This window comes from Lygodium microphyllum, chromosome 15, assembly GCF_053477565.2.
Source record: "Lygodium microphyllum isolate KBCC chromosome 15, Lygodium_microphyllum_v1.1.10, whole genome shotgun sequence".
Classification (NCBI taxonomy): Eukaryota; Viridiplantae; Streptophyta; class Polypodiopsida; order Schizaeales; family Lygodiaceae; genus Lygodium; species Lygodium microphyllum.
Window position 1 is genome coordinate 86,338,461 of NC_141149.1, and position 21,302 is coordinate 86,359,762.

Consider the following 21,302-nt stretch of genomic DNA (forward strand, 5'->3'; position numbering starts at 1 on the left):
TTAGTTGTGAGGCAGTTAGAGAAGCCTGCCAAAGAAAAATAATGATGATAGGAAAAATAAAACCATGAATATCTTAAAGGCGATTAATATATACAAAGGTGTGTAAAAAGGGGTTCTAACCCCCTATAAAAATAGAAAAGAAAAAAAAAACTATAAGCAGTTGATCATCGCCTTGCGAAGGCCTGGTAGGTTCCTGGGGACGAGTCAAACCCGGGGCCGATGCCTTATCTTCCTAGGGGTGGCATCTTGCTAGAAAAGAAGAAAGTCATGAAGGTTGGAGCGAAAATAAAAGTGAGCATCAGAAAAGGATTAAGTGTCGCCTTGCGAGGGCTTGGTAGGTTCTTGGGTACCGAGACAGGACCTGAGGCCGATGCCCTGTTCTCCTTGGGTCACTACGCTCAGCTCCCTCCTTTTTACATGCCCGAGTATGGAAAATAAAACCCTAAAAGAATAAATGTGGTAATAGCAAATACTTCTTGATCAAGCTACATGAGTCCTCACCTAGTAGGAGCTCTTGGTGGTGTTGTCCTTAGTTAGGTAGGTAGTTCAAACCACCACTTAGGGCAACTTCTTTGATAGTTCTTTTTAGTTTGACTATGTTGGAGCAGTCGATTAGTGACTAGCTTCTGACCTTTTATCAGATTATGCTAGGCCTACTCTTTGTGGATATCATGCCTTGGTTCTATCAGGGGGTAGGGTGAGCATTGTGTTGTGTTTTAGTGTATCTATTTTGTATCAGCTTGATGCTTCCTTTGGTTGTTTTTGTGCAGATCTATTGTGGGATTCAACGAGCTGAGTCGCCCTATCCCGTGGTCGCCAATGAGAGTGGAGTTTTGATGCCAAGAAGTGCTTAAAAATAGCCAAAAATTACAAATATCAAGAGAAAAATATTCAACGTCGAACACGGCGGCTCCAGCTAGGACGATTTTAAGCACCAAGTGAAATACGACTCTTAAAAGGCGCTCGAGTGACACTTCTTGATTTTTGATAATTTTTCAGACTGTTGTGCAAGTTGTCAGGAGTTTCTGGCCAATGCGGGATGTCAAGCCTAACGCGCAAAAATTTACAGTACTCGATTTGGACACCAGACGAGGAAATGGCCAACAAATGGGCAAGATTTGAAAGGGTGGACTTCTTTTTTGCCAAATGGTCATAACCTTTGGGGGGGGTTTTAGCATTTTAATGTAACATGCAAATCGTGGGCATCAAGATGAGGAAGAAAGCGTGGAGAGAGAACATGCCATCAGGCACGCCGAAAATTGTGCCTTGTATGTTGATGATCAAGGATAGAGCCTGTGAGCAACCCCCCCAAATGACTATGGGGCTTGACTACCTCCTGTATGCTGATGCTATCGCCGCCCTTCGCTCACGCAATGATGGCCTGGATGAAGATCTCTGATTTTAGTCTTTCTCTCTCCTCCCTCTCTCTCCCTTAAGGGGATGTTCTTGTGTGGAAGAAGACAATGAAGAATGGTGGAGGAAAGCTTGTCCGGATGAGATCGGATTGCTTCTGGATGGATGAAGACATGAAAAGTGTTGTTCTTGAAGATGCTGAGCATTAAATGTATGCTGGAAATCAGTCTTGTAATCAAGACCAAGAAACCGAGACCTGAAAATAAGCGTTAATGCTATTTTTATGAAGAAAAATGATCTTTTTATGCTATTTACTTTATGAAACCTTGTTCATATGGGATGAAAGTTCATTATGATATTTTTTGCCATGAGTTTCAACTATTTGCAACCTGAAAATCAGAAAATATAAGGCTACATGGCCGGAATTAATGTCAAAATACATGAAAACACGGGTAAAATTGGATTTTTTGCTATATAAATGAAAAATATGATATGTCACACCAACTAAATCTGAGTCTTTGCTGTCAATGAACCTAAGGGCCATAGCCCACAATCAACTTTCATTTTTAGTCATTATTTATTAAAAGAAAAATAGGGAAAAAATACCCAAAATGGGAAAATTAGGTTTAAAAATAGGAAAAAATAGAAAATGGGCTGAGGAAAATTAGGAAAAAATTAGATCTATTTTTTTGCAATGTATAACGATGGAAAATCATGAGGTTGTCCTCGGTTTGTCCCCGTTTCTATGGTCTGTGCATATTTATTGTTCTTTTAAAAGGAAAAAAATGCATAGAAACCCTATCTAACCGATCAATGATGCAAAATGCTAAGAGTTAGATGAAGAGGGGCTGAAACACTAAAAGATAAAGAAAATATTTAATTTATGCATTGCACTTGGCATATAGAAAATGGTTTAAATAAATAGGATGGTAGCATGAGCATATGGCTCGGTGCCTCCTTTCAACGCAGCACGCAATAGTAAAATTCATGGAAAGAATGCTTTATGCACTATGCACGATGTTGATTTTTCTTTTGTCTGAGCACATAGCCATACACGATTTGCATTAAGCATAATAATTAAAAGGTATCAGAAAAACCTCCCGGATGCATGGCACCTGTTTTCCTTAGGTTGTGACCAACGATGGGCGTGAGAGGATGTCCTAAGCTATAGGTTAGTCGTTGGGTCCTAAGGGAAAATTGTAGTGAGGAATGGTACATCGTGGAACGTAAAATATTGGTACCTTGAGAGGATTTTGTGCTCGTATGTGTTATATATTTAGCAACGTATCAAAGGGCCAATCCGTGCAATGTAGGAGAGTTGCAGTGGGGCTCCGACTATTAATCGGTGGAGTGCCTCCTATGTGTGTGTGATGAGGTGTTATGCCTATGTACTTTGGGTTCTCCCTTTGAGGAGTTTTAGGGAAACGTTGGACTATAAACTATAAAAGCAGGAATTAACCTTTAGGGCAGTTTGTCCTTTAGCATTAGATTGACGCTCCTGGTCCGCGAGGCCGTGAGGGTGTTCGTGTGTCATGAGCATGAGGTCCGGCTAGTGCCATAGCCAGTGCCGGCCCATTTGAGGTCCCATCACAACCTTCCTAACTACATGTAATTATCTTAGATTACTTAGGGTACTATTGAAGTAAGATACTATATCACAAGAGTACCACCACTTCTTTTTTATCCAAATAGCATAGATAACTGTGCTGTGACTAGGTTAATGATGTGGGCTACCCTCCTCCCCTCTTTTGCTTAACTCACTTAGAATATATGAATAATAGCTGCTTCACTTGCTACAATCATCCATTTCTTTCCACCACTCCTCTCCAGGTACGAATGAACCTCAAAGGATACATACAAAGCTAGAGATTCCTTGACAAATATGTTAAGCCCCCAACTCCTCCCTCTCATGACTCTAATGTCAAAGACTAGATTTTTGACTTTTTTTTTTAAGAGAGAGCCAAAAAAGAAAAGAAGAGAAAAGAAAAAGAAAAGAGAAAAGGACATAGAAAGAAGAAGATATCACTAGAACAAAATCACAGGGGAAGCAACCGAATAATCTCGTTACATGTAGGCCACAATCATTGCACCTACGGGTCCTCAAGTTAGGAACGTCTGGTGGCTTGGGTTGGCCGGCTACATCCCTAACCTACTAGCCCATTTTGATTCCCCACATCATGCTTAGGGCACATCAAGGGCATGACATACCTAGGGAGGTCACCCTCGCCTATGGTTAGACCTATCTCCCTAAGCCACACTCACATCATCCCCTTAGGCAAGAATTGGGACCTCAATTGTGGGACAACACCGATGCCTGCGACCCAACTCCCAGTTTCACTAGCACAAGCATAATGCATCACACGGTAAGGTAGACACACCCCATGCAGTGCACCTTTGTAACTCCAAACAATGTAAGCCACGAATTTTGGAGGCCCCATCATCATCGACTCACACAATCGCCTTTCAAATCATCGAATCTTTATCAGCTCAAACCCGTAACAAGTACCATTGGACTGGCACTCATTTAGGAGGAGGATAATGTTACAAGACATGTCACGGACACGAAGCATGCAACCAAAAAGAAGTAGAGGAAGCCCAAGTCAAAAAGTAAATGGAGAAGCTCATTATGCCCAAGTAAGAAAAGTGGAGGAGAAGGCAAGCTCAGAAAAAATGTGGGAGAGCACCGAAGATTCTTGCAAGGTGCTCTCAAGGATAAAGGAAAGCGCCAAAGATTCTTGCAAGGTACTCTCAAGAATGAAGAAAAGCATTAAAGATTCTAGCAAGGTGCTCTCTCAAGGATGAAAGAGAGCCTTTGAAGGCTCTAGCAAGGAAAGTGCAAGTTGCAATGTAATTCATTTTATAAGAGTGTCAAGCTCCCTCCTGTGCAAGTTATAAAGTCTAAACAGACATAGGTGAAGGGATAAGGCAACTAGAAGGGAATAGGGAAAGAGGACCTTAGCAAGATGCCCAATCATGTAAAAAAGGGACAGGTGCCCAAGGAATTTAGGGCTTGTATATAAACTTTAAAAGTGAATGAGGAGCTAATTCTTTGGTGTGTGGCAAAAGTGGTCTCTTCTTCTCTCTTTGCATGCTTGTGTGTGCTTGAGAGAGGGAGTGTGATGGAGGGGGGGAGTGAGTGTGTGAGGGTGAGGGATCTTGGATAAGAAGCACTCATCATCTTCTCTCGTCTTCTTCTCTTCTCTTCTCTTCCCTTCTCTTGTCTAGCTCACAACTACAGAGGATGGAGCTTGGAGGTGGAGACTTGAGGTTTCTTAAGCTCGCATCGTGAATCATAGAGCTATCAGTTTTCTTGAAAAAGAAGGCTACTCATTCGGACATCAAGGTAAGGTCACTACACCCCCATAGGATCAAAGGTGCATCGGCGACTAGGTAAGAGATAGCCATTTGTGCTTGCTTGAAACGCTTGAAGTAATAGGTAGTCAGTGGGTCTTATCAATTGAGCATGAGCTCCCACGATAGCTGGTTTGATATTTCTGGTTCAACACACAGAGTGGTGCTCACAAGTTGTTATCAAGAAAAATAATAAAAATCACATTCAATGTTGCGTAGACTTTAGAGAGCTTAATAAGTAGATAGTTAAGGATTACTATCTATTGCCATTCATTGATTAGATTCTAGATCAATTAGTAGGTAGGGAAATTCACTCGTTTATGGATTGCTTTGCTAGATACAACCAAATGGCTATTGTGGAGGAAGATAAGCTAAAAATGATGTTTATCATTTTCTTTGATACCTTTGCGTATCATGTGATAGCCTTTGGGTTATGCAATACGCTTGGATTTTGGCAACAAACAGCTGATAAGACTTTTGGTGACATCTCCCCAGAGGAGTTAAAAGTCTTCATTGATGATCGAGGGGAAACCACCACAAGGGAAAGATAATTGATTATTCTAAGGATATGTTTTGAGTATTGTAGACTATTTTGCATTGCTCTTAATCCACAAAAATACGTCTTTGGGGTGCCCTATGGGTTGTTACTGAGCCATGTGGCTAGTTCGGTCGATATTGCAATCGACCCTAAAAATATATATTATCAAAGATTTATCAAAGCACTAGCAAAAAGAGCGTTGCATATCTTGATGAGACTCAGTCGCACACCTTACTACATCAAGAATTAGGGAAAAGGAGAATGAAAGCCCTTCGTGACCTTTGGGCTAAGAAATATAAATTTACGAAAGGTCAATTACTGTTGTATCATGATGCTCATCACATGAGCTATTTCCTGGTAAGTTGGAACCCAAATGGGATAAACCATATAAAATTGTACAATTAGCAAAGAATGGCTCTACAAACCTTTTAACAAATTTGTAGAGGGTAGAGTTTAAAACTAAAGTTAACTCTAATAAGCTGAAGTCTTACTATGTGTAAGAGCTGACGTCGGTCTTGGTGCCTATGCAGGTCCTCATGATTCAGCTTTAACTTGAAGTAGGTACCAAGATGATCGCATGGGACGACTATCTTGAGCATCCATATCTACAGTAATGTTACCACCAAGGTCAAGTGATCTGGTGGAGTAAAGGTTATTAGGTCATTAAGTGGCAAAACATATCTTTCACATGGGATTTTAAGGTCTACTGCCACCATTGCCAACAAGTTCTGACTAGTATTTCTATCCTATTTACCAAGGAAGGAGGGATTCTACCTATTATACATCCTCTCTCTCGGCTTGATTTTGATTATCAAAAGTATGAGTGAGCTGATTAGTATAGCATGGCCTATCACTGAAGACTACATCTATACTTTGTATTTTGATGGAGCTTTTAGAGGGCCCGCTAAACATGCGAGTGTTGGTGTAATCATTAAAGATCCCCGACATAGGGTTCTATGATGGGAGTCTATTAAGGACCCTCTTTTACTAATAATATGCCAAAATCCAAGGCCTTAATCATGGGTCTAAATGTAGTCCAATGTGGTGGTATCCATCGATTATTGGTTAAAGGTGGCTCGCACTTATAATCAATCAGTTGAATGGGACCTACAGTGTGTGGGATCCCATTCTACAGATGTACCATCATGCAACCTTGGGTATGTTGCATATCTTTGAGATGGTGACTTGTCAGTTAGTTCCTCGATAGTGGAATCGCTTTGCGAATTCCCTGGCCAACTATGCTTTCGTTGAAGATGTATTTTTCAACTGTGCTCCAAGGGAGCTCTTACAATTACCTTCTAACATTAGCCATGTGGACTACTTTGGGATCTTCTTGCAGACACATTGTTGCAACGCATAGGGTTGAAGGTCACCATAGGGGTTTGGCAAGAAAAATTGATAAGATAGATGGAGATGTGTCTTCAAGAGATACGTAGATTACAATGAGTGTTTAAAGGTTCAAGAGATACTTCATGGTCAATCACAGGGGTTTGAGAGAAAGAATGTATGGGGTTCCAACTACATGCTCTTAGCAAAGAACACAAGAGTATTATCTCATAAGCCCTGTCTCAAAACATGATTGTTTTCTTGACTATAAGAGCAATCACAAATTATGAAATATGCTGGCATGTATCATAAACAACTATGCATCCCATCATGAAGCCATAGCATGAATCATCTTTGTATGATTATATTCAATGTAGACTGCAAGGGATAAAAGCTTATGAGACATTTACAAGGCTTGTAGGGCAAAGAGACTTGCTTCAAGAGAGCTTCAAATAAAGATTCTGATAAGGATAAGTTACCATAGCCAAGAAATTAAGAGAAAAATATCTTCTTAATTCAACTCAAAGCATCTAAGAATGATCTATAAACTTTGCCCTACCATAAGGGCACATAATACTTGCATACTCTTACAAGATGTCTTCTGTAGAGCAAGAAATGAATTAAAAGAACTACAAGTTTATGGAATATGAGATATCTTGTGCTTGCACGAGAAGACTTGAAAAATCAAGTGGAAGGTCAAGCTCTTAGTACAAAGACTACTCAAGCAATCTGCAGGGTCTTATTGGAAGAAGACTTTTGTAGGTATGCTTGTGTTGGTAAAGTGGTTGCAAATAGAGGATAATTGGATGCGGATGATGTTTGTGACTTCTTTTCGCGATCGGGTATCAAGCTATCTTTAACTTCAACCTACAATCCTGAAGCAAATGGCAAAAGTGAAAGATGTCATCAGCCTATCATTAAGGCATTAGCAAATTTATGCAAGGGTAGGATGAAAGAGTGGCCAAGAATGTTACCCTTTGCTTTATGGGCTGATAGGGCCACTCATAGTGCAGTTACAAGATATATGCCTATTGAATTAATGTATGGACAACATCCAATAATGCCTATTGAAAAGACTATTGCTACTTGGAGTGTTCTACCATGGGAAGAGGGTTTAAGTAGGGAAGAGTTTGTGGTCATGTGCATTAGACACTTAGAAAGAAGGCCTGAAGACATTGAGACAGCCATGAAAAAGTTGAAGACTACAAGGATCAAGAATAAGAAGAGGTTTAATAAGTGACATAGACTTCGAGCACGAGCTATACAAAAAGGAGACTAGGTGCTAGTTTATGATAGCACCTTGGAAAATTAGCATAGTGCCAGTCGAAAGATGGCAAAGTAGTGGTTTGGTCCATATGTGATAAGGTTCTTTTTGGCAATGCTACCTATGCATTAAATGAGATGGATGGGACAACTCTAAGGATTCCAATGGGCTACAAAACATATCAAGCTCTTTAAACATAGGGAGTCTTCTGCATATGAGTTGAAGGAGTTGGATACTGAGCATGAACATGAGAATATGGAAGAAGAAGAAGAGGTAGAAGATGAAGACATTGACAGGGCAGAGGATACTTCTTTTAACACTGCAGATCCATAAGACTTTGGCACATGCTGAAGGATGTGCAGGTTAAGAGAGGAGTGGATGTCATGCCGTTATGCAGACACGGTGTGAAAAAATCTAGAGTGCATCTTCATTCGACTTTTTTATTGATCTAGAGAGCCAATGCCATATTAGTCATTAGTGTTAGTATCCGTGATGTGGATGGTTCAAAAATACTAGATTTTTGGACAAGTTTAGCCTATTTTTTATCTTTTTGATATTATTTCTTGTAAATATTCAAAAGTTGTAGACAACTTCTAGAATAGGGTGACATGTAAAAGAAAGGAAGTGGCTTTTAGCCATTTTTGGGGGATTTTATGCAAAAAGTAGGATTGGTGAAATCGCATGACAAGCAATCACAGTTTACAGGCAGCAAACAACACTACGAATTGGGAGAAGAAGAAGAAGTGATATGGGAGAAATCTAATCAAGTGTCCTGGTATTTTACCCCCCTTTTAAAGCCAATGGAAGCATCAAATTGGCAGTTTGAGCAGCAGAGAGGAAGCTATTGTTTTATGCACATTTTTGGTCTACAAGAGATTTATCTCCCTGGGATGCAAAAATAAATTGACAGGCTTCACCTCTATGAATATGCTTCTACATATTTTATTTATTTAAACCCATTCTCTTCCATTGACGCCTCTCCCTGAATCTCCCTTCACCCTACTATCTCTTACCCCCATGGTAGACTTTTGACCCCAAACGCTCCAACAACACTCTTGACTATGAGGCTATGCCTTAGAGCCCATGCCCATTTTAGGTCCCAATAGTAGATCACATCAAAACAGTTATGGATTGTAGATTATTTCTCCAAAATTCATTTCTGCACAAAAAAGAGATGGCTTTTGCAAAAAAGTGGACCCTTGTAGGGTTTCTCACACACTGAAGGTTTATAGGTTGAAGGTCAAGTCTAGCTCCACAACTCCATCTCCCACAAAATTCAAGCTCTGATACCATGTTCAAAGAGACGGGAAGAGAAAAACAAGAATGGGAGCCATAAACAAAGAGAAGTGTACTCTCTCTTCTACAATTATTCATTCATTGTGTAACACACAAAGTACTAAGTCACACATACAGTACATGGAAATAGATCACAAACTAACCAAACACCTCTAACTTGAGTTAAGTTGATCGACTCATTATTATGGCACACAAGACGATGATAGCTAGCTATAGCTATAGAACTAAATCAGTATAGATACTAAGCTTGAATCTCAACTCGTTAACCAAAGACTGCAGTAGCATAGCTAGGTTCTTGAGTTGAATGATTATATGTGGAATAGAAAGATTGAATTTTTTAAGTGGACGAGATGGTAGAGCTAGAAAGTTCTAATGTCTTGAGTTAAAGGTTTCATTCATCCACCAAGTCTTTACAAAAGGAGCCATGCCTTCCCCTTATGGTATTGTGATCCAATAAGAATATTTTTGTTCTTCTTCAACCTTTAGCTCCAATTTCACTCATCACTAAGTGAAACTAAGTCAAACAAACCATTACACTTGGCCACTATACCAAACCAACACTCCTTGGTATCTCTTGACTATGCATGCTCCTGTAGGTTTCCCTAGTAACTGAGCGCATATCATCCTCTTTGGTGTCCCCATTGAGAAGTGTTGGGATTGACCTTAGTGCTTTTGATTGGACAAACTTGACAAATATGACGAAAAACTTGTTTCATGAATTTCATGGAAGAAAAGGGGAGGATCCTCAAAGGTTTCTAAAGAAGCTAGAACTAGGTTGTATCATTTGGAGACTTGTAGAACCAGATGTCAAAGCTCCAAATTTGGAAGTTCCAACTTTTGGAGGAGGATAGAACGTCATTAAAAACCTATGAGAGGTAGTTGAGTCAAAGAAACCCTCTAGTCTTGTTGGAGTATGAAGCAACAAAGCAAGCTTTTCTAGATCATTTTTAAGAGGCTGAGACTCCACAAGAACTATGGAAAAAGATAGAGTTATGTCAAAGGAAATAGGACTAGTCCATGGATTCATTTGCCCTAGATTTTGAGAGGTTGTGGGACCATTGGAGTAGTGCCTTGGGAGATGGAGAGAGAGCACCAACCATGCTCAAAGTAAAGCATTTTGTGGACAAATTGCAAGGATCTATAAGGACAAAATTGGACTTTAAGGGACCAAACACTTTTGAAGAGGTAGTAAGAATAACACCAGAGAAGGAAAGGAGATTTGAGAAGTATAAAAAGGGAGATCAATTTGAGAGGCTGAGGGAGGAAAGTCCAAGAGTAGAACCTAGGGAATCTTCCCTAGAGGTCAATGGCTAGAACCACCAAACAACTAATGACTAGATAGGGAGATCAATTTGAGAGGCCGAGAGAGGAAAGTCCAAGAGTAGAACCTAGGGAACCTTCCCTAGAGGTCAATGGGTAGAACCACCAAAAAACTAATGACTGGATAGGGAGAACCTTCCCTAGAGGTCAATGGCTATTGAGAAGTATAAAAAGGGAGATCAATTTGAGAGGCCGAGGGAGGAAAGTTCAAGAGTAGAACCAAGGGAATCTTCCCTAGAGGTCAATGGCCAAAACTACCAATTGATGACTAGATAGGAGCTCAACTAGCCCTTGAAGTTGATGAGCAGTTAGCTTGTCCAATTCAAAATATGAGTCTACCTAAACTGAGGGATAGACAATGGGGAAGAGGAGCTGCTACAGCTACTAGTCAAGGATTGCAAGGAGATTGACTATGGTGAGCTTGGTCACATAAGTCCAAACTATCCACAACCTAGGAGATCATGAGGTGAAATGTATTCACTTCCCAAGAACTTACCCAATAGAGAGAATGACTATGGGATTACAATGCATGAACCTTCAACTTCTAAAGGTCCTACTAAGGAGAGAAAGGAAAGAGTGCATTGAATTGTATTCTAGCAGGCAAACAAAATATCAATGTAGCACATGTACCGATGAAGAGAAGAAGAGAGATCAAGAGGGATGAAAGCCAAAAACCAACAAGACTAGTATGATAGACAGAGAGTAAGGGGAAAGGATGATGTTGAGGCCCAAAAGGGAAAGATGAAAGAGTTGTAAAGAAAAGTGAGACTAGGACTAGAGCTCGTAGGAGACATCATCATGCAAATGACTTGCATTTAGGGCAAGGAGAGGAGGATTATGATATACAAAAGAGCTTTCTTGGGAGGAAAGTTAACATTTCATCTGCTCAACTTCTGGAGTTATGTCCTAAGATGAGGAGAGAATGGAAGAGGCTAGTAATCCCCACGTCCAAAGAGAAAAGAGAGAAACATTGAGAATTTTGAGTGTAGAGGAGTTGCCCGATATTTTTTCTATTGTCAATGCATGATATAAGGATCAAGACAAAGGAGAAGCCTATATTGAGGGAGGTGCAAAGGTGTTGTGATCACACAAGCTTGTGTTGAAAAATTTGGGATTAAGATGGTTGAAGGATTGAGATTCAAATTGAGGTCAACAAATCATGCTTGAATTAAGTGTCTAAGAGTCATACAAGACCTTGAGGTCAAGGTGTATGATGTACCCATGAGGATAAACTGTCATGCAATGCTAGTTGTTAGAACATGGGCATTTTCTCTTATTTTAGGAAGACCATGGCTCAAAAAGGCAGGAGCTATTCAAGATTGGGGCAACAACACGATCAGCATTTATGACTGACGAGGTCTGCCCAAGGAAATTCGACACGTCAACTAGGAAGCCTATTGAGGAAGATAATATTGAATCTGATGAGAGTGAGCATGAGAACACTACAAGGTCAAAAGGAGAGGGTGAGGAAGCCGAGGAATCTGAAACAATAAAGACATATTCTAGCCAAGATGAATTCTAGGTCACAATGGGAATAGGAGGAGATAAGGAGAGAATCCAAGAGGTATCTAGGAATCTACATGATAAAAGGAATATTTATGAGTCATATTGTAATAGTCTTGGTGAATCAAGAACTAAAGATAATGTTGTGCTTGTAGATCATAATGACTTGACTGAAGAGGTTGACTCACATGTTTTGAGGGGAAATTCTCAGAGGATAAGGATGAATTTTGTAAAGATAAAGAGGAAACCCTAGAGAGGGAAGAAGTGGATAATGAGAAATAGCCTTTTGAATATAGCTTTGGATCATGTGAGCTAAAAAGGTATTGTGACTTGGATGCTTATCAAAAAGGCATCACAAATGAGTTGGAAACTAAGAGTACTTCTTTTGGGAATGAGCTTAAGGAATATTATAAGGGGATAAGCTTAGAGCCAATACCCTTAGAAGAGGAGTTGTGCAAGGGGCATGACTATTATGATAGAGAAATCATGAACTTTTTTAATGAAATCCTAGCAGACTTGGGAATGTTTGAAGCTAAAAATGAGGGTGAAAGTCCTAGTTTGTTGTCTAGAGAAGTTTGTTGCAATGAGAATGAGTTTGAGATTAAGCTTCTAGACATAGAAGCAAGCTGTGAGGATGCTAAGGCAAGTGTTCACTTTTTGAGAGTTGTTGAGGGTAGAGACTCATTGGAATCTTCTTTGAGCATCACCTTGACAATTGGATTTAGCCATCACCTTAAGTACTATTTGGAGCCCAAAAGGCCAAAATTGCATACCTTGAATTTGACACAATGTTTGTAAAAGATGGGGGAGAGAGAGAGAGAGAGAGAGAGAGAGAGAGAGAGAGAGAGAGAGAGAGAGAGAGAGAGAGAGAGAGAGAGAGAGAGAGAGAGAGAGAGAGCTTTATCTCTCGCAAGACACAAAACACACAAATAGAATGCACACATGATAGGAAACTGAAACCCTCATCTTTCTTCTTCTTCTTCTTCTTCTTCTTTTTCTTCTTTACTATATGAGTTTACCAAGAATAAGAGAGAGTAAAACATACATAATATACATATAGTGAACACACTAAGTAGAAGGCTGACTAGATAGATATCCCCTAACTCGAGTAGGTGGGCTAACTAATATCGAGCTGTAAAGTATCATTGGAATGATATGCCAATGCAAGTACCAACCACATCATGATATAAATGTGAAAACAGTCATCCAAGCACGTGAGTGTTAGTCCATGTTGAGCATAACATCTCACTATTCCCCCTCAAGCTCAACTCCATGACCTATACTCCAAGTAATCTTTGAAAGCACCAAAGCTCTTATGCTCCTAGGGCCTTGTTGAAAATATCTACAACATGCTCCTTTGTGCTCACATATATGAGATCAATGTCACTGCCAAGACTTGATCTCTAATGAAATAGTAATGAACCTCAATGTATTTAATGCATGCATGAAACATTGGGTTCCTAGCCAACTATATATTGCTCATATTTTCACAATACATGACAACTCTCTTATCTATTTGTATCCCCAAATCATCAAGTAGCTTTCACATCCAAGCTACCTCACATGTTTCCATAGTAGCACCCTTGTACTATCTATGTACTCAATAATGAAATAGTGGGTTGTTCCTTACTACTCCAAGACATAGCCTCACTCCCAAAGGAAAATACATAGCCACTAGTGGACTTTCTGTCAAACACACTACCTACCCAATCTGCATCAATATAACCAAATAGCTACATCATCATGTTAGCCTCATAAAAGATACCATAATCCAATGTGCCCTTAAGGTACCGCAAGGTATGTCTCACACTATCCAAATGAGGCCTACGAGGCACCTACATAAATTAACTCTCTAAGCCAATTGTGTAGTTACAATCTGGCCTTGTAATAGTAGTGAAGATCAAACTTCCCACCACATTCTTGTACATTGTGGAATCCTACAATATCTCACCCATATCAACAAGTAGTTTCACATTTTGATCCAATACCACTAAGATTGGCTTACAACTAGATCAGCCATACCATACTTTGTCAATATATCCAAGATGTATTGCCTTTCTGAGAACCATATTGCCTTAAATGTTTGTATCACCTCAATACCAAGAAATTACTTTAGCTCTCCCAAATCTTTCATCCAAATTTCTACTTGAGAAGACTCTTTACATGCTTCACCTCTTGTATATTATCACCCCCAACAAAATCATCCATGTACAAGGTAATCACAACAATGCCCCTATCACTCAAACGGCCATAACACGAGTGATTTGCATTTTCAATATCAAAACCAATAGAGACAAAATATTGTGATATCTTGTCACCCCATGCTCTTGGTGTCTATTTTATCCCATACAATGCTTTGCATACTCTACACACATAATTAGCTTGAACCATGCTCTCATAACCATGTGGCTACTCCATGTATACTTCTTCTTGCAACTCACTATGCAAAATGCATTCTTTATATCCATTTGATGCAAAACCCAACATTTTGTTGCAATCACTACAATGGTAGCTCTTACATTTGCCATCTTTGCCATGTTGAGAATCATGGACCTAGAACTAGACGAGCTATGGTGTACAAATCAAACACATGATACATGATTAGAATGAGAAATCATAACTCAAGTGAATTAGGTTCCAAGATAGATTAGCTTGGACTCATAAACACAATCTTGAGTGACTCAAATTGATTGTACCATTACATTGAAATGAGTGTCAACAAGTATATGCTTATATAGCTTTTGGGTAGTACCGTTGTTCCTCACCATGCTTATGGGATTTTGGACATCTCTTCCTAGAGCATACATCATTTGTCTATCTTTTAACCTCTTCATGACATACATCTAGCCTCTATGGGCAAGCATCATTCGTTATTCTCAACACCCCCCCTCAAATGATGAGTCTCTACCCTGCTGGCTTTTGCCCCCCCCCCCCCCCCCCCCACATGATGACATGGCCTGAGAGACTAGCTCTTTGGCAACCTAATCAAGTTAAGGCTTGAAACTTTCATTTTAGTAAGGGTTTTTACATCCACTATGGGAAAAGCATGATCCACTAAGGGAGATCCATTATGGAAAATTATTTGTTTGTCAACATCGGAAATTTCTTTATCTTCTTCTTGCCTCTTTGGCAACCTTTGGTGATCACAATCTTCTTGGTGTCTTTGATCTTCTTTGACTCTTTCTTGGTTTTCATGCCCTCGTCCATTTTGTTGATGTGTGGTACTTCTCTTTTAGTCTTCTTGACACGGTCTTTTTGCTTACTCATAAGACCACCTATGAGTGTGTAGTTACTAATGGCAATCCTAAAAGTATCCCAACTCTTAGGCAAGGTGACTAACAAGAACATGACATTCATTGAATTATGAAAGTTAATCTCTTAAGATGTCAATTAACTAAAAGCAGTGTTGAACTTATTGAGGTGATTAGATATTGAAGCCCCCTCTTCCATACAAAAATTAATGAGTTTTTCAACTAACTTGTCAAGTGACACTTTTCCTTTCATGTGAGTCACCAAGTTTTTTCCATATACCATATGCACATGCCATGTCTTTCACGTTAAAATACATGAACTTGAGAGTATCAATATAATGGTGGAGTGTACTAGCTTATCCAATTCCTCCTATATATCTACTTTCATGTGTTTATACTTAATCCCACTATCTTTGATCAACTTTTGCTTCTTCTGGACCAATACATTGTAGATTTTTTCTTTATAGTATAAAAATTCATACCATCAAGCTTTTCAATATTGAATAATGCATTCTCTAAACTTGGTGAAGAAGCCATAATGAAAAAAATATGTCTCCACACCAAAAATAGCAAGGAATACCCAATTGCAAGCTCACAATATACTAATGGAGTGCAAATGAAGTGCCCCATAAAGCCAAGCAATGGCTATCCAAATATCAAACCGTTATAAAACTCATGCAAAATGTTGCTTTAGGAGACAAGGGTAGAACACAATTCACAAGCTTAGACATTATGAAAAAGCTAAATTTGACACTCTCAATGACTTTTTCATAAAATGATTCTTAGGAGTTGGCTATGCAAACACTCTAATATTCAAGCTCATGAAAGTGGTTCAAATGGTAACTAAGGCCATAAAGGACTATATAACTAGTATCCAAAGTGTCTATAAGAGAGCCCCCTCCATGGAAATAATAAAACCAAAGGCTATCACAAGGATGTTCATCAATGGTATCAAGAACTAAAAGCTATAAATTGTTGACATACAAAATTAAGGAATGAATATATATTGTCACATTATACATTGAAAAAAGAGTTGGTTGACCAAAGTTTCCATTGAAGGCCAAGTTACTTCTAGCTCTAAAAAACATGGGGTATTGAAGACTCCAATATGTCCATTTTTTCATCCATGCTCCAAAGGAGAAGGATCATTTACACATCACATGTCATTTCCAAACATGGTTACAATCATTTACAAATTTCTTGGCTTATGTTTATGTAGCTCAAGGTTGCAAGCTCTAAAATACATTGTTAGATCTTGTGAATGCCAAAAGCTATAGCTTGTAAAATAACTTTGTATTGTTGTACGATAACACAGGCTATCCCCACCCTCAACTTATACATTCACCTAGAAGCATTTCAAAATCAATGCTAAACACGAGCAGGTAAACCATAGCAAAATAGGGTGAAGGTAAGATTGACATGGTTTTAAGTGTATTGTGATTGTACTCATTTGGTCCATGGTAGAATGTGATATGTCATATGACTAGGTAAGCTGGTGAAAAAATTGTGAAAGAATAGAGTGATGCAGCCAAGCCACAAGAAGAAAAAAGTGTGAGAACCCACGCTCCAACAAAAGTTGAAATTAAGCGCCAATTTACATTCTGCAAAAATAGGATTATATCCTTTGGTTAGCACTTAAGATATGGCCAAGAGCATGCAATAAGAATAAGTCCTCCATAACCCTTACTCAATATATATCTCAGTGCATAATTAATATAACTTTTGTGATGAATGAAAAACCATACCTTTGCACTATCTGAAACACCCACTCCAACAATGGAACCCACAAGAATGTGCGGAATAGAAATAGGGAGCCTTGTCTGTGCAGCAATGGATAAGACAACAATTAAACTTATTTGAGCACTAAATCCTCTTGATGGGCTCATAAATGCCAATTCCCCTCCAACAGATCTTCCCACTTTCCATCCCCAAAGTGCCACTCCCAACATTGCACCACTTGCAACAATCACCAACATCCACTCCTCCACGGTAACCCAACTATTGGTGGAAGCATCCTACATTCAAAAAACCAACATTTTCAAAATGTGTGTTTACTTTAATAAAAGATTTTGTGACTCATCAATGATCCATGGTTACACAACTATTAGTGAAAGCATCTTGCATTCAAAACACCAACATTTCCAAAGTTTGTGCACTTACTTTATTTAAGAAAAAAATTGTGACACATCAATGATCTACCAAGTGTAGACAAATATTCATGTACATAAAAGTTTTTCAAAATGTGAAATTATGTTTAAAAATGGCTACTTGAGAATTTCAAGAGGATATAGTATTCATTATTTACATTATGTAAAGAGAGTTCTCAACATTTTAGCAATCATTCTATTCACCAATATGGTATGATGACTAATATTATACTTGCTTATTAATTTCTCAATTTAGAATTTATGTATTTCATGCATGTTTAGAGAATTGTATATACAAGCTAGCCCAACCTATGTATTCATCATCATCTATCCCATCTCTCTCTCTCTCTCTCTCTCTCTCTCTCTCTCTCTCTCTCTCTCTCTCTCTCTCTCTCTCTCTCTCTCTCTCTCTCTCTCTCTCTCTCTCTCTCTCTCTCTCTCTCTCTCTCTCTCTCTCTCTCTCTCTCTCTCTCTCTCTCTCTCTCTCTCTCTCTCTCTCTCTCTCTCTCTCTCTCTCTCTCTCTCTCTCTCTCAGGGGAGACACATGTGAATGCACATGTGCACATGTGTATGTTACTAGAAATGGTAGATAAAGTAGCAAAAGTAGTTGAAGAAAAACCAAGCAACTAGTAAATGTAAGGAATAGTGTAGCTTACAAGAAAAAATAAAAGGTCCCCCCATCTTTTTTTTTTTTTGAAACATGTGCTTTTTAATAACCTATAGACTTAGGCACATTCCTCTCTATAAATCATGCACGTAGGTTATGCCACAACCACTATAAGATGCCAAACATCCCATGATGCACATGGGATTAAGCAAGCCTTGCTTTGGTCCCAAGAGATATATAATTTGGAGGCCAATAGTTCAAAATATTCCTTAGATCATAAACATTGCGTATAGATCTATACATGTCCATTAACATTATCCCTTGGTAATTATTTTCTCTCACACCATGTATTCCTTTGAAATGCAACTTCCTTGAGGTTGTGTTAGAGTGAGAGAGAAAATTTGATATTGAATTCCCTTTTCTCCACCACTACTTATTTACTTCTGCATTGGAGCTTTGATGGAGCACATAAGGATCTTGTTTATAGGTCTAACTTTAGGAGTAAGGCAAAGAAGAAGGGGTTCAAGATCAAAGTGCCAAAACATATTGAGCTAGTTAGATCTTATAGATCTAGCTCACAAATAGATGATTAAATGGCAGATAGTTTGTGGTGAGAGCATACATGTCCTTATGAGATTCTCTACCATAGAATACCAACAAGAGGTTCAACCACATGGGCCATCTCACAATGTGTGACCATCCTCCCCTTGTTCAAATGTCATTGAAGGAATAAAGAATGAAGAGATAGTGATGGGTGGATGCCATCTTCAATGTACATGTGTGTGGGTACTCTTATTGTAATGAATACATGGGCAGTTAGGCACATGTGCCTTTACCCCCAACAACCTCCCACTTAAAGGCGAATGTGGCCCTAGTGAGGAGAGAACAAGAAAAAGTGACAAAGTAAAAATGTACATAAAGTACAACAAGATGAGGAAATATGTCATCTCATCCAACACCCATCACCTTCCTAAAGAAGGCAAAACGCTCTGTTGAGATACTTTTAGTAAGCAGATATGCAGGTCAATTGAGATCTTGACAAGCTGGATGGAGTTGTTCTCAATTACATTTGTGATAAAGTGGTAATGCACCTCAATATGCTTTGTCTTCACATGGAAGACTTGATTCTTGGCCAACAAAATAGCGCTCATAGAATCCAAATGCAATGTAGGGACCACATCAAGAATACCAAGACGTCCTAACCAAAGAGCCTCCATGCAAGCCTCTTCAGCTCTGCGACATACTCTATCTCTATAATGCATAGATTTGTGCATTTTTGCACCCTAAACATCCAAGAAACAGCACCTCCAGCAAAGATGAAGACATAGCTAGAGGTGGACTTCCTATTGTCTACATGCCATCCTGCATAACCAAAGTCAGTGTACCCACGACTCATGTATCCTAGACACCATAACATATTCACATATTTTCAGTTCCCTTAAGGTACCTCATGATACCCTTTATGATATCTCAATGCTTCCTATTGGTGTAGCCATATAGTGTGCCATAACTCTCATTGCAAATGCTATGTTAGGATGAGTGACTATCATGGCATACATCAAATTGTCCACTACAGATGCATAAGGGAAATTGGCCATCTTGGCCTTCTACTGGTGGCAAATCTAAAATGCAAAAGTGGGATGCAAACCCTAATTCACAAGGGGCCTAGCCCTAATCTTAATTTTGCTCTTTATAAGGGTGCAAGGTCTTACATCTATTCATCCATTTGGTGCATCCATGCTACTAGATCTCTGCCAATGTAACATTTAAGAAATCAATATCTTCTTCTATTCTATCATCTTGTGTCACCATTATTGAGAGAGAGAGAGAGAGAGAGAGAGAGAGAGAGAGAGAGAGTTTTTTGTTGAGCAATATATCAGAATAGTGAAGCTTTTCACCAACTTCTTGCTTTTCTTCTTTTTCTTCCCATTTTTGGGTAAGAAATTTGAGTTTAAGGTTGTGAGATTGTGAGAGAATGAGAAATCTAGTGAGGTAAAGCTCTTTTCCTTCTTCTTCTCTCAATGTGGGCATATTCGGTGTTGGATGCGAAGGAGCCAAGGTATATGGACTATAGTGCTTGGATTGTGGAACCATCATCAAGCCCTCAAGGTAAGGTAGGTGAGTTCACTACACCTTGAGTTGGTCTTGTGTTCTTTCATTTTAGGGTTATACAAGAGGATGTATGTACTAGGACAAGGAGTGTCTATTCAACCTTTGGCCTTTACCCAAACAAAATTATAGCCAGACAATCAAGCTCATGCCAATATATATATACATTGTGACATTTTGAATCTCATCCTCAACATCAACCATTGATTTTATACTCTTGTTAACCCTCAAATGAACAAGGTGGAAAATCCGGAAAATCTAAAGCAGAAGACAAGGCCAAGGAAAAAGTGAAATGGAAGACGAAGGCGTGCCAAGAAGAATCTGGAAACACAAGAAGTGCAGAAAAGTCCTAAATCAAGGAGAAAGGTGCACAAAAAAAAGCGCAAGTCAATACTCTTGTAAAAGAGCGCAAGGCACACCATGATTTATTTTAAGAGTGTCGGGCTCCTCTCACCCATGCAAATTATAAAGGTAGAGGGGCGGTAGGAAGAAAGCTAGGAAGATAGGAGAACAATGAGAAAAATGGCCTAGGCCACGGCCGGCCATGTAAAAAAGGGGGTAAGGGGATGACTGCCCAAAAGGGATTTAGAGCTTTGTATATAAAGTTGAAAAGTGAATGAGAAGCTCATTCTTGTGTGTGGCCAAAAGTAGCTCTCTTCTTATTCTTCTTCTTCTTGCTTGCTTGAGCTTGTGCTTGAGAGAGGGAGTGTGACAGTGTGAGGGAGTGAGTATGTGAGGGTGAGGGACCATGGTGAAGAAGCTCTCCATCTTCTCTTCTCTTCTCTTCTCTTCTCTTCTCTTCTCTTCTCTTCTCTTCTCTTCTCTTGCTCGTGACGATGGAGCTTGGAGCATGGAGCTTGAGGATAAAGCTTGCTTGAAGCTTTCACTTTGATTGTAGAGTTACCGGAGTGCTTGGGAGAGGAGGCAATTCAATTGGGTGTGGAGGTAAGCTCACTACACTCGTAGAGTGGATAGCGCATCGGCTATGTGAGAGGTACTCATGGCCACTCGATTTGCAATGTTTGGCCAATAACCAGTTCGTAGGTCTCATGGGTTAAGCTAGAGAGCTCCCTACATTTTGGTTCCGTTTGCTGAGACCAACGAATTCAAGCCTTGAGCACTTGTGTGCTTCGAATCGAGCATTGAAGTAGGGTTTTCGCCGAACCGGTGCTTGAGGTAGATAGGTAGGAAGCCAAGGAGTTTGAAGAGGTATTCAATCTCCTTAGCAAGTAGATTT

The 21,302-nt window shown here is 39.3% G+C and overlaps 1 protein-coding gene across 2 annotated transcripts in view; it reads right to left on the minus strand.

Moving 5' to 3' along the window:
- Positions 1 to 16,349: 16,349 nt before the first annotated feature.
- The window catches only part of LOC148024735 (phosphate-repressible phosphate permease pho-4-like), a 41,075-nt gene continuing 36,122 nt past the window's right edge, over positions 16,350 to 21,302 (minus strand). For both annotated transcript variants that reach the window (XM_087694389.1, XM_087694388.1), the window contains exons 10-11: positions 16,948 to 17,217; positions 16,350 to 16,803 (exon numbers count right to left, since the gene is read on the minus strand). In XM_087694389.1, coding sequence (XP_087550515.1) covers positions 16,678 to 16,803; positions 16,948 to 17,217 — 396 coding nt within the window. In that variant the 3' untranslated portion in view covers positions 16,350 to 16,677. The remainder of the gene's footprint in view (positions 16,804 to 16,947; positions 17,218 to 21,302) is intronic.